General features: G+C 34.2%; 1 protein-coding gene across 6 annotated transcripts; it reads right to left on the bottom strand.

Moving 5' to 3' along the window:
• Nucleotides 1-246: 246 nt before the first annotated feature.
• LOC124176398 (ATP-dependent 6-phosphofructokinase) lies at nucleotides 247-12,447 on the bottom strand. Of its 6 annotated transcripts, none has more exons than XM_046557632.1 (17): nucleotides 12,306-12,447; nucleotides 10,892-11,018; nucleotides 10,366-10,517; nucleotides 10,038-10,227; nucleotides 8,923-9,133; nucleotides 7,887-7,995; nucleotides 6,815-7,003; nucleotides 6,553-6,743; nucleotides 6,134-6,209; nucleotides 5,884-5,910; nucleotides 5,738-5,755; nucleotides 5,242-5,343; nucleotides 4,971-5,177; nucleotides 4,692-4,844; nucleotides 4,229-4,553; nucleotides 3,906-4,128; nucleotides 247-3,822 (listed from the first exon to the last, which is right to left on the bottom strand). In XM_046557632.1, exons 2-17 carry the CDS (start codon nucleotides 10,983-10,985, stop codon nucleotides 3,678-3,680), a joined length of 2,412 nt encoding a protein of 803 aa, XP_046413588.1. In that variant the 5' UTR covers nucleotides 10,986-11,018; nucleotides 12,306-12,447; the 3' UTR covers nucleotides 247-3,677. The 6 variants fall into 6 exon arrangements, with proteins under 6 accessions (XP_046413588.1, XP_046413587.1, XP_046413586.1 ...); XM_046557631.1 differs by having other exon boundaries at nucleotides 5,738-5,758; XM_046557630.1 differs by lacking the exon at nucleotides 7,887-7,995 and adding an exon at nucleotides 8,747-8,855 and having other exon boundaries at nucleotides 5,738-5,758.
• Nucleotides 12,448-13,786: the final 1,339 nt, after the last annotated feature.

Here is a 13,786-nt window from a genome sequence, read left to right on the forward strand (position 1 = left end):
TACCCTGTAATCTGTCTCAGATTCTGTAAGACACCGTAGTAGTATTGATGAATCAACCTGGGTGTCAAAAATAAAAAAATCTTGTCTTTGGACAGATAATTAAACCGATACTGCGTATGTATGAACATATCGTTTCATGTTTCCAAATACATACATTCAACGTACTGCAATGTGTATTTCTGTATTCAACTTGTTTCATTCGGAAGTAATTTTTCACAATGGTCTAAATTAAAAGTTTCGCATAAGCAGGGTAAGACATTGTTTATTTGACAACAATAATGTTGCAATATTATTATAAGCAGATATTTCTATTTTACATCAAATAGGGTACATTATCCACAATTAAAATAGACTATCGATTGATGATTGTGTACAAGATCAGTATAATATGGCATATGTTATAGAATTTGTAGAAGCGTGAAAATAATTTAAGAAATGTTTAACACGAAAATGAATGACGAAATAATACTATCATTTTATAGTAAAATTATACGTATATGTATATGTGTATATATTTACATATAGTTATCGATCAACGATGAGCCAAAAATATACTTTCTTAAAAAATAAACTAAATGTAAATTTCCTCGTTTATATATTAATAAAAAATAATTAATATTGAGTTCAGATATTAACAAATAATACTTCTTTGTTTGTATAAACACAAATCTTTGATTATTTGCATTAAATAATGATGGGTAAAACTCCGTTAAAGATACAAAATAAAATTTGTATCATTTCATATATCTTATTGATGAATAATTTCATCTCATTGGTATATATCAATAACATTTATGCATATATATTCTGTAACAGAGCTAAAAACTTTATATTGTCGTGTATATATGCTTTATAAATAGTTCTTTTTTTTTTTTTTTGTTAACACTTTGATATACTTTTGTAAGTTGTGCTCACATAATACCTGAATCCAAGTAAACAAAGAGTGCTAAATTTTGAGATTGATAACAGGTATTTGATAAACACATATCTACCACATTTTATCCGAACTTTTTCAATGTTCTTATAGGATTATTATTCAAATTTATGGTGGAAGATTGTAAGCCTAATTTACTTATGGAAAAGAAATTACTTCAAGGTTTTATGAATAAATCTTCTATTACCATTTTGTTTTTTCTATAGGTTCATCGTCCTTAATGTTATGTTGACTCATTAATTATTGAACAATGATTGACATTTTTTGTATGTATAATACATGTTCAAATCAATAGTATATTCATTGTGTAAATGAATACGTAGACTTGTTTATGTATACAAATAAATTGGTTGGCTTCAACAGATTTCCAGGAGCAAGTTTGTTTTGGTTTCTTTTAGAGGAGTTATGGTACTTTAGCCGGCCAACTTTTAATATCCTGACAATAGCAACTATTTTTTGCATTTTAGTAATTTTTTTCTGTCCGGTTATAATATGTTTTGTTGTAATGCATCATTTTTCTCTGATATAATGAGTATGGATTTTAGCTTTTGTATTTTGTCAACGGTACATTGAAAACGGATAATGCAAAATGACGACAACTGTTCAACAGATTCATTTGCCTCTTTCTAGTCTTCAAATCTTCAAAACTATTCGAAGAATCTTCTATCAATAGTTTGTTATTGTATAAATCATAGGTATACGTGACGTAAATAGATGAATAGAATTGGCAAAGAAAAATAATTTATGCGATTTTATACACGCACGATTTCATTCTTGAATTATTTTCCCTCACATTCTCAAACTTCTTATCATCTCTTACATTCTCATTTTTGGTAATAATTTAGCTTCCAATTTTATGCATTTTTTATTGCAATGAAAATGAATTAATTCTAAGTACCTCTTTGTGGTCGTAAGCCTTAAACTTTACCAAATTTTTTTTATTAATTACTTTTTTTCATACATCACATGCAATCGACGCGATTCGAGTCAACTTCATCTGTAGAGTCAACTACGATTACGAATTATTTATTGAGGTAGACGAGTGTATTTTCCAAATAGCTTTTGATAGCTTTTAATAATGCTAAACAGAATGATAAAAATTTCTTCCCCAACTTAAAAGTGCCATGCGAATTTTTCCCCTTACCTTTAATCCTATACCACAATAATAGACCACAAAGTTAGCCAAGAAAGTTTTAATTCACAATAGTACCCCATTACGATCTACAAAGTCTTTTTTCGAATAGTTTTTTATTTTTACATTCTGTTTGAGTCACATCCCAATTCATATCTAAAGTAGATCAATTTATTTATATAGCCAAAGAAATAATCATTCCGAATTCATTTGCTTTGTTTTGATAATAATTGCCAATTTTCTTATCGCAAATTGTAGTGAAGAAGTAATGTAATAATAATAACAATATTAATACTGTAGTCTGATTCTGGCTGAATATATTTTTCATACACTTGCGTTTATAACATTTATTTAATAACCAAATTCCGTAGTTTTCGTTATCCGAATTTGTGTTTCAATTCCTATTTTATAACTTACCTTCTGCTGTTCAGGTACTGTATTTGTACCTATCATATTCTTACCTGAGAATAAACTTGTATTTCGAATGATTTTCTTAAAGTATCAAGTAAATACTTTTCAACCCTACTCTGTAGGATTTTAATTATAGTATTAACTACCTTACATCATCCTCACATATAGATACCATTAAAAATATTTATACTAACTATCTGTGTCATGATAGTTAAAAAACGATAATGTGTACTCACACAAAATTTTATATATTTCAAGAGGCAATATTTAACTTTGTCATTTTTCGTTAGTGAGATTGCATCGATAATGTTACGTAATTAAATCAAATGTACCGTTTTGCGTGTTACCGAATGCATTTGAGAAAAGAACAAAAGCTAATATTCAGAATAATGCTTGGAAGTTATTTTTACGCTAATGACTATGCTTTATCGTCAAAATATATCTTATTAACTTTAACCTTCTGTCTGCACATCGGGTCATTTTGACCCTAAATTTTTCTTTGCACTTGAATAGCTCTGAGCGGTGAGGTCTATATCGGGCACGTTTTCCAATAGTTACATTATTTGTTTTGCAAATCTGACTGCAAAGACATAAAGTTTAATTAAATGATTCCAAAAAGTATCTCTACCTTGTATTTCGAGAAGTGCATAGTTGCTAAGATATTGAAAGCTGAGTATTATCTGCAGTCAGATTGACCCAATATGCAATCAACAGGTTGTGACGGAGGTATGCACCGGAAGGGATAAATATGTTATAAGTAACTACTCTAATGTTCAAATGACCGCTATGATGTGATTAGACGCTATAAATAATTACAGTTGTAATAATACAATATGAGTTAGTAGCATGTAGCACAACTTCAACGATCTAGATAGTTGGACAAAAACTTAATTTTCGACAAGTTGATCAAAATCGTGCCCCGTTATAGACTGTTTATGGAGGAAGAAATATAACGATTGATTTTTTGGAATATTGACTGTTCATTACAAATTTTGGGGACTTATTTCAAGCTGTCTTTTATAATTAGTGTCATTTTTGTGGACATTATCCAGAAAACATTATCAAACGTATGATACAGGTAATAAACTACCGGATACCTAGTTATGACCACCTAATCTAAGCTTTAATTGCGCACACGCAGCTCCTAGCCAAGTTCCTGGAGTAATTTTTACCTCATAATATATTTTGAAAATGGCGGATTTACAGGATTGGTTCGTCAACAGTCAAGTCCATCTCTTCAACCGTTATATACAGACCTTCTTCCTGGTAGGTTGACTCGTGTTTAGCCAAGACTTTCAACAATGGGCGTAACTTCATCCACCATTGATAAGTAGGGATACGATGTCTAAATAAGTGAACGCAGAAATAATAATCATTAAGAAGATGCGTAATTATTATGCAAAGTACCCAATATTTAAATTTACTTACTCGAAATCGGTAACTTCTTTCAATTCTAAAAACGGTGTGTATCTGTATTGACGTCTTACGATTCCCAGCATCACTGCTGTATCTGGGGTAACTGCATTAACTTTTCCATCGGCAGTACTGTGCTTCTTCAACTGTTCAGTAAACCATTCGACGGCTTTAGATCCCATCTTAGTACCCAAATTACGATCAAAGGGAGTCGGCGAACCTCCTTGTTGCATATGTCCTATGTTCAGAAAGTGAATGTATAGTCAACAATAGCCTGATGAAAATAAAACAAACTTGGATATAACGTCAAATTATAGATTTCTTAGGACTTTACGAACCAATGATGTTCGATCTGCAACTGAATAATCCCTTTCCCTCCTCACTGAATAACCTCTGCATAAAGTCAGTGTTGTAATTTAAATTGGCACTTTCGTTTCTGAGAATCAATCCTCTCTGAACACCCTCAGACATCTTTGCTGCCATAGCAATAACATCTTGATTTAAATCTTTGATGTTAAATTTCTCTTCAAATATGTATGCAGCATCAGCACCACCTGCCAAACCAGCTACCGTAGCTAGATATCCACAATAACCACCCATTGTTTCAATTATAAACACACGCCGCTTCGTGCCTTGTGCCGATTGACGAATACGGTCACAGATCTGAAAGTTGAATAAATGACTACACTCGTACACGTTTCTTAAACGATGTTTGGAAATTGACATTGAATGCATATGCAATAAAAAAGGAGAAAAAAATATAGATGTGATTTGATATATTTAAATACTATGTCTATATACCTCTGTTATCTCGTTAAGTGCAGTATCACAACCAAGCGAAAATTCAGTGCCTGGTACGTTGTTGCTAATGGTTGCCGGTATCATTGCGATGGGGATCTTAAATTCGTCAAATTTATCTCGAGCATCGCAAAATGTCAATGCTGTTTGGTAGCCCTGAGAAAAGCAAAAAAGAAAGTGAGAACGAGAACAGTGATCAAAATCATTTAATTGAATTCAATTTCACAACCGACATTTGACAATAATCAGACCATTCAGACTTGCAATTTAAAAAAACCATACCTCAAATCCACCAATGATTAGCAATGCTTGAATTCCAAATTCCTTAAGTCTCTGAGCAATTTGCGGTAATTGATCTTCTTTTGGCGGAGCTCTTTTGGTACCTAGATACGCACCACCCTGTGCTACCCAGCCAGTGACAGATGGCCAGTCCAACAATTTAAGTTTGCCAGCGATGAATCCCGGGACACCATCACATATTCCATAAACCTGGAATATTTTTATTCCAGATACGTTTGCGGAATTGCAAATACAATAAAGTATATTCACATACCTTATCCCCACGATAGATGCAGTTTCTAACAAAAGATCTTACAGCAGCATTCATGCCGCACGATGGAGAACCAACATGCATTACAGCCAGAGTGTAATGATCCTGTAAATAAATGTTTGTGTTACAAATATGCAGACTTTGACGAACCATGCAACATGCTTTTAGTATTCAGTATTTGAATAAGGTGTCGAATTCCGTGAAGGAACAATTAAATGAGTAGGAAAAGAGGTGAAATATTGGTGGGTAGTTTATACTTGCAGTGCAATAAGAAAAAAAATTCTATGTATTGAGAAAAACTATTTCACAAACAATTAAAAAACAAAAATTAATAATAATTGTAAGTTCAAATACTAGATAAAGACAATTTTTAACATGCAAGGCAAGATGACAAATGACCATATATGAGTAATTATGATTGCTGAAAATTTTTGGTCCAGAGGCAAGTTCTGGGACGAAGTTGCTTAGGATTAATACTTCACATTTATTTAAGACTTACTTGTCCCCACATAGTGTTCTGCTATGAAATGAGATAGAAGAAAACAGGTAATGTTTATAGATTGATACGAATCACGCAACGAATTCTAATTTATCAAGCGATGCATGATCGTGCGTGAATCACTTAGAGTTGAAGTATAAAATTACCTTTGTCAAGGTGGGGCCGTCATTATCCTAAAGCAGCGTTACAAATATATTTAAATATCATTTATTTCATCAATGTACTCAATCCTACGTAGTAACCACTGCAAGGAAATAACGTGCTTCATTCTCAGAGAAACTTTCATAAAAAATCTACCCTTTAAATTCGATGCATTCTCTCTCGATCACCTTATATAACCGCGTTCTAAATATACGTTGAGAATTTAGTTTAATAGGTTATAACATCTAGTCTTACTTTTCCCAAAGCTGGTTCAGCCGGGGCCTTCAACCGGGTTAACATTTTATAGGTGTCCAAGTTCCGAGCAAATCCTCTGAAATTAGATTATGTGTATAAATAAAATTGTGCAACTAATATAACAACGTTATATATAAACCTCTTCTTCCAACTTCAGAAATAAGTTGGCATTTTAAAAGTTAGAGTCCGCGCTCACTGGTAACTACTGACACAGTCACAAAAAATGTCACGTGCTTTGACTGTCTCATGACCGTAGTGAGCCCAACGTCATAAGTTTCTATAGAAAGCATGCGAAGAAATTTTTTGTCACCATGACAAAAGTCACCAGTGAGCACCTACCCTTACTCAGTATGGCTGCTCTGTAATTTATAGGCAGCCAAATTTTTCGAAATCCATCAGATAGCATTTGCAAGACCTACTTTCCACGTAGTTGAACAGCTAGCTCCCAATTCTTTTCGGCCATTGCCTGAGCAACTGCCTTAGTACGGCGTACGCATTCCATCAAAGGAAGACGAACAGCTTGATTACCATCCAGAGTGACTACGCAGGCTTCTGTGTCCCCTTCTGCCTCCATGAGAGCCATAACTGCTTCAGCACCCATCCTACATCCCTGAAAGTCCGAAAATGCATTATTAAAACTTCAGTTTCGGAAAGTACGATTAGAAGTAAAAGAATTCGCACCAAAACTCTGTCAAAAGCTGACGGATTTCCTCCTCTTTGGACATGTCCTAAAACAGTTATTCGTGTATCTTGATGGAGTTTGTCCACAACGACTTTGTGCACTTTCTCAGCAGTAATCGGGTCCCCATTCCTGTCAACCGCACCCTCTGCGACTATGATGATGTTTAGACGCTGTCCAGTAAGACGCTCCTGAATAAGATTGAAGCAAATTTCAAATCATTAATGATGCATTGTAGAATTATTCAGCAAGGAAGTTATTTGATAAAATTTATTTTATGTACTTACTACAAAAATCTGATATCAGAGTCACTAGACTCCACTCAAATAGCATATTATTTTTATTAGCTGAACGTTAATGTGTTACATTGGCGTCGATACAATTCGTATCGATGTATATAATGTATATGACACATAAGTATGTATAAATAGCAGCAGCATAACTTTAATAAGCAGCTCAAATCTGAAGTTGCACAAATGTTAATGGAATAAAAATTGATCAAATTAATACGTGATGTAATGAGGCTTGTCAAATTTATTGACTAATAACACTTCAATAGATTAGATTGTGTTCGGTACTTTTATGTTTGAAAGTAGACAAAACAATTATTGCATTGGAACACAGTAACGCTCAATGGAATAGTAGAAGCAAGAGCAAGTGTGTGAAAAAAAATGACAAGCTTACAATTATTAGAGCAACAGAAAATAGAAAAATTAAATGGAAGTGGTGGAGCTGACCTTAAGATAGATAAAGAGCATACAATACATTATAGAACGAAATATGATGTTTAGTTTTATTCAAAACTATCTGTGATATTAAGACACGATATGCATTGAACTTGGTTGTGAGCTAAAGATATACAGTGGTAGCATCAATATCAAAAGAAAGCAAAGAAGTAGCAAGGTGCTCGAAAGTTTTATTTACAATGTATTTTACTCCAATTTCGGCTGTTTAGATATTCAGAAATAATACCTGTCCATCAACAACAAATAAGAAAAGAAACCAGAGTAATAAAATATATAATATCGGAATTTTCAAATAATCATTCACCATGTAAGAATTTTATAATCACACCTGCAATAACTTTTTGCAGAGCTTGTTAGGCCAATCTTGTTCGGGTGGCCATTCTGGCATGAAGACAAAGTCTGCTTCGGAAGCCATGGCTGCCACCAGAGCTAGGTAACTGTAATATTTCATTGTCAGATCCCGCATGAGGTAATATAGCGTACAGGTACAGATATGTTGCGGCAAATTAATACTTTGTATTAGTTTTCTCAATTTTTATGATGTGAATATATTGAGCAAACAAAATATGAACATAAATTGCTGAATTGCCCACAGAATTTTATCAAAATGTACCGTCAACAGCGATACAGGTCAGGCAGGTTGCGATTCGGTTTTCTTGCTTTACCATAGATTCTAACTACTACGACTAATACTATGCACTTCTAGGGTGAAATATTTTAGGGTATTGTTCTTGTAGACTATAGATATTTGTAATGAAATGAAAGTATTCTAGCTATGAATTGACTTACATTAAAGCAGACTAATCTCATGGGGTTTTTATGATTCTTAATTAGTTGAGCTGAACAATATTCACGCGGAAGCAATAAATATTTAGATACGGACAAACGTACGAGTTCGTCTTAAAAATGTAATTTGATACGTGTTCTGTACGTATTTATATTCCATCTTCTCCCAAGTCTGTTTTGGAGAATAATTTTGCGCAACATATATAACGATTATATAATTACGAATTGAGACTTAAATTCCTGAAGCTATACAAGAAAGACAATGATTATTTTTTTCAAAATACATAACAATAACTTGAAACACGAGGACATCAAACGTTCGTTAGATCAGGCTGAGTTAGTGGTACAAAACACTCGTAGTGTGTGGGTGGAGAAAATTTTGATAAAATCCATATAACGTGCCTGTTCCAACTTTCTACAAAGTTTTTCAGGCCAGTCTGCAGGGGGCGGACTTTCTGGGAAGAATACATAGTCGGCCTCGGAGGCTAGAGCTCCAACAATAGCCAGGTACCTAACCAATATCAAAACTCGTTCATAATCATAAAATTTTCAATACATATCAACTAGGTAGGACTTACCCACAGTGACGACCCATTACTTCCATGATAAACGTACGTTGATGAGAATAGGCAGTACTAACAATAGCATCTATACTTTCTATAATACGGTGCAAAGCGGAGTCCGTTCCAATAGTCATATCAGTCCCGCAAAAATCATTGTCGATTGATCCCACCATACCAGCGATATGAAGATGTTGATATTTGTCTCTTTGCTCAGGGGTTATTTCACCTTTGAAAATTCAAATAAAATTCATATGTTTATAAAATGTTGCAACTTTTTCCACAAAGCGGCCCTAATTCTAGAAATCATTTTCAAATCTCGGATATCTGCCACGATTTTGTTATTTTTTCTCACACTATTAAAATAGAAAACCTGAAACCTAGCAATGAATTGAAGAGTCAATGAAATAGTTTGAAAAGAGCTTCCAAAAAAGGGCACTTTTTCCGCATTTTGGGGTCTGCACAAATTTTTACAAAACAAGGGCTAAATGATACCTTATGATACCCAAATATTTAGGACAAAAATTTAAAACGAATGCTTCCGGAAATATGGGGGAGCAAAGTTGTCAAATTTCAGTATATTCGGTATTAAAGTCCCATAAAAAAAAATTTCAGATTTGCAAAACCAACTATGATATTTCCATTTGTTTTTTGCGCTCAATCCGAATCTGATGTCAAAAATACCTGTATACTCATAAAATAATTCAGTAAAGCAACACCCTATTTTAAGGGATGTTTTGGACTTTACTGAATTATTTATGGGGTTTACGCGTATTTGCGATGTGAAATTCGGATTCAGTGTCGAAAAATACATGGGAACAGCATGGTCACTCTTCCAAATCTAAAAAAAAAAATTATTAGTTATGGGGATGTGTAACCGAACATATGGAAATTTGACAACTTTACTTTCCTATAACACCGGAAGCATTCGTATACTCAGGCGTTCTTGAGTATAAGGCTCTCATAAGATATCACTTGGTCTTTGTTTCGAAAAAATTCACGCAGACCCGAAAATAGGCAATTTTTGCGGTTGCTCTTTGTAATGTTAACGAAATTCCTAATTTCTCTCTGCTCTTATGGTAGGGATTCAATTCATTGATTGCTTGAAATGATTCAAACTAAAATCTATGTACCAGCTTCGATGAGCTCTTTCAGGAGTTCTGGCCATTCTTCCTTGAACAAATTAGCTCCCGTCAAAGAACCGTCACCACCGATGACAACCAAGTTAGTAATTCCACGAGCTACCAAATTCTTGGCAGCCTTGCGCCGTCCGGCACGCTCCTTGAAATCCATGCATCGAGCTGATCCAATCACTGTCCCACCCTGGAACAAATTGAGAATTCCTTAACTCATGCTCCGAACTTTATGAGTTTAAGTAAATCATAAATTTTATCGAAAATGGCAAGACTCCAATTTATTTATATTTATTTTGCAAGTATTTTACTCTTGACCACAGCACACCTTGTGAATAATGCAGGATACAGATGACCACGTTGCTTCAACAATATTGTCTCCTCCATCTACCATACCTTGGTAGCCTTCCTTGATAAAGAATACTTTGCAGCCCAAGTAAATACTCATCCGTACTACGGCACGCACTGCCGCATTCATACCTGCAAAAAGTTCGAGACATGCCTACCTGATGGAAATCACCAAATCACACTTAAAGATAGTGACTTAAATAATGATTCAACATTTTTTTACCATTTCTTCAACCTTCTCCATAAAAATTACAAATTTACAAAAATTCAATATTTCAAGGCCATGTTAATGATTGTTTAGCATTTTTCTATGCTAATTAATAGGAATATTTCTTGGTTTCACAAGTCAACAATGAAACTACGTCAGTGAGATGTAATTTTTTTGGTCAAAAACTAAAATAATGACCAATACTTTTTCATTGAGCAGAACGAGTTTCTAGACGCACTACTGACTCCAATCATTCCAATGACTTCGTGACATTTTTATTATTCGTTGAATTTTATACCTTGCGAATCTCCACCACTAGTGAAGACTGCGATACCCTTGCCTTTATGGCTACCGGGTTTAATAAACTTCTGTGCTGCCAGCTCTTCCTCCATGATGTGTAAATATACTTTGCAAACTGGCTGCAACTGTGGGAAAAAAATAACTCTGTTAATTAGTCTATTGAAGTAACAACCTTGTTGAGAATACATACTCATGTTAATATCTAAGTAAACAGATGATTCAAATTGGTTATTTCAGAGGTAGATTTCCACCACATGTATCGCGATAATCTGCCTTTTTTTTGCATTCATCCATTTTATTCTCTCCCTTAGCACGCTAGGATGCTTTCCACATGGTACATTTACAACCTATTGGCATCCGTAATACTGTTAATAAATGAGATCTGGTAATTGAGATCTCGTGATTGAGATATTTCGATCATTTCATGCTGCATATGAAATTTGCCTATTGAGAACTATTTGACGAATCCAATTCGTCCACACCCGTTTCATCACCGCAATCATCAAACCATACATCGGTGTAGCCTCCGTAATGCAGAAAAAAAATCCATGGAAACTAAGTAATAGATATTGGACTACAATAATATGGAAACAAAAATCATATTTAATCACAGAATTTACCACGATGTGAAATAAACATTCCCACGTGACATAAGCTGGATATTTTTCTCAAAAAGAGGTTACTCGGGTCAGTATTGATAATTTAAAAAATAAAATAAAGTTGACAATATTATATATATATATATATATATATATATATATATATAAGTAGGTATATATGTATATGCCTTTGCAACAGTCAAGGTTAATTGCTTTGAAGCTTTCATAATTAGTGCAGACTGACTGTTATATTTCGATAAAGTTCCATGATCGTTTTCATCGCTTAAGGTATTTTGATCTTCGACGTAAGCCTGACGGATATTTTGTTATTATATCTGTTATTATTTTTTTGACAGTTAATGTGATCATTTTTACATTCTTCATCGTCACAAGATTCATTTTGGGAATCTGGCGTATTTTCAGAATACGTTATGCTTTTGTGATTTTCAAACGTGGAGTTAGATTGGCGTTTCATGAATCAAGTAGCTAAGCTAATTTAAAAACTCGTGATTTTGAACATCAATGATTGATATAACCTTGGGTTAATCTAATTGAATTAACTATAATGGAATTTTGACATGTTACTCCATATTTTCATCGATATACACAGTTACCACTGAAATTAAATCAAATGAAGATCGACTACCGGAGAAATTTGTGCAAAAATGAGAGAACGACGATCATATAAAGTTTCAATGATGTACGATCAGACACTTTCCGCAATAAGAGGAGAAAAATGGTGATTTTCTTGCCACTACTGTATTGCAGATTCATGAACGTATTAAAAAGCAATGAAGAAGTCTTAATACTCACTAAATTTAAACTCCTATTTCAGAATATTTACGCTCGTTTGCTGACGAAAAATCCTTCCACTTCACACGGGCGGCTGTCAGAAGTCACCTGCACAACGTTTGGACGTTTCAAGGTGACCTTAGAGGGCCCCGCACAACCCCGGACCGCCGCTATACGGATACTCGAATAGCAGACGACTTTTCAAAATTCAAAATAGACGGCGCCACGGTACGGCTCGTCAGCCAATTGCAGCACTGTGACGTTCGCGGAAAATTTAACAACCCCAACATTTGAATTTAAAGCGATCCCGAAACACAACTGTCAAGATAGTTTATTTAGAGTTTATTAATATATTTGTATGAACAGAGATTTTATTTTCACTTTGTTGCTAGTATTTGTCAAACAAATTCATGCGTCGCTTACAGTACCCTCGAATAAAAAACGTTCTAAAGATTTAAACATCACATCAATTTCTCGTGAATCAATTACAAAAAAAAATCAATTCCCATACGTGAATCACTGCATCGCAATTTCTTGGAATGTTGCAATCTCTGATGAAATCACGTGTCAGATTTACTTGCAAGAGGTCACGCATGACTTACTCGCCCTCCATCGGTTGAACGAAAGGTACAAGAGTAAGAAAAAAAAAAGAAGAGTTTTAACAAACAGGGGATCACATAAAATTCACCTTTCGTCAATTAAAACAATTCTTGCATCAGTCGGGGAGCCTAAAATTGGCGAGAATTTAGAGATTCGAAATGGGGGGCAGTAAAAGTTAGGTACGTGATCTCCCTGTCGTTCTTTCAGCAGCACGTGCCATATGACACGTGTATTAATGGTGAAGAAACTAGCCCCATAGTACTCAGAGCTGAGTGTAACCACGTATACTAACAGTACACCTTTCGTTACGCAGGTAAAAGCTGGGCTAGAAACAGAAGTTTCGACCTGAGATCACTACAAAAATATACATAAACATCGTGCAGTATCTGGGCAATGTTGAATAACCTGGTTACAATTTTCTGGCTTTCAAAATCGAAATCTATACTTTATTATCGGATGTCTTTGCGGAAAAAGTGAAGTTTCTTTGCATTCATTACATCGCCAGCGTTGATATATATTAATATTGAAAATTGGAAAATAGTAGCCAATGGCAGTAGCTCGATTCAATTATGGATGGTGTATAACCGCGAAAGCAAATAACGGGGCACGAGAAAATTCAATGTTGTGAAATTAGTCACCGGTAAACTTGAAACAATAGAAAGCGAGGAATTAAAATCAGAGGACGTACTTTGAACCGACGAAATTCTCTGATTTTCACGTTCTGTGAATCGCTAGATTCCCTAAGATAGTAAAATAACTATACGACATAAATTGCAATCTAAAACATGCATACGTATATCTTACTAGAAAATAAATAAGTTTTATTCAAATTACCAGATGATTGTGGAGATTGTTTCTTCATGTCACTCGATGGTAGAATTGTTTCGTCTTGTTTTGGGCTG

Source organism: Neodiprion fabricii, chromosome 2, assembly GCF_021155785.1.
Source record: "Neodiprion fabricii isolate iyNeoFabr1 chromosome 2, iyNeoFabr1.1, whole genome shotgun sequence".
In the NCBI taxonomy this organism is placed as follows: domain Eukaryota; kingdom Metazoa; phylum Arthropoda; class Insecta; order Hymenoptera; family Diprionidae; genus Neodiprion; species Neodiprion fabricii.

Bases quoted from the DNA above. Each gene is read 5' to 3' on its own strand.
- LOC124176398 (XM_046557631.1), bottom strand. From the start codon at position 10,985: ATGGAGGAAGAGCTGGCAGCACAGAAGTTTATTAAACCCGGTAGCCAT. The intron at 6,744-6,814 runs GTGCGAATTCTT...TCGGACTTTCAG, and splicing joins CAGCTTTTGACAGAGTTTTG to GGATGTAGGATGGGTGCTGA. The intron at 5,178-5,241 runs GTATGTGAATAT...AAAATATTCCAG, and splicing joins GCATCTATCGTGGGGATAAG to GTTTATGGAATATGTGATGG.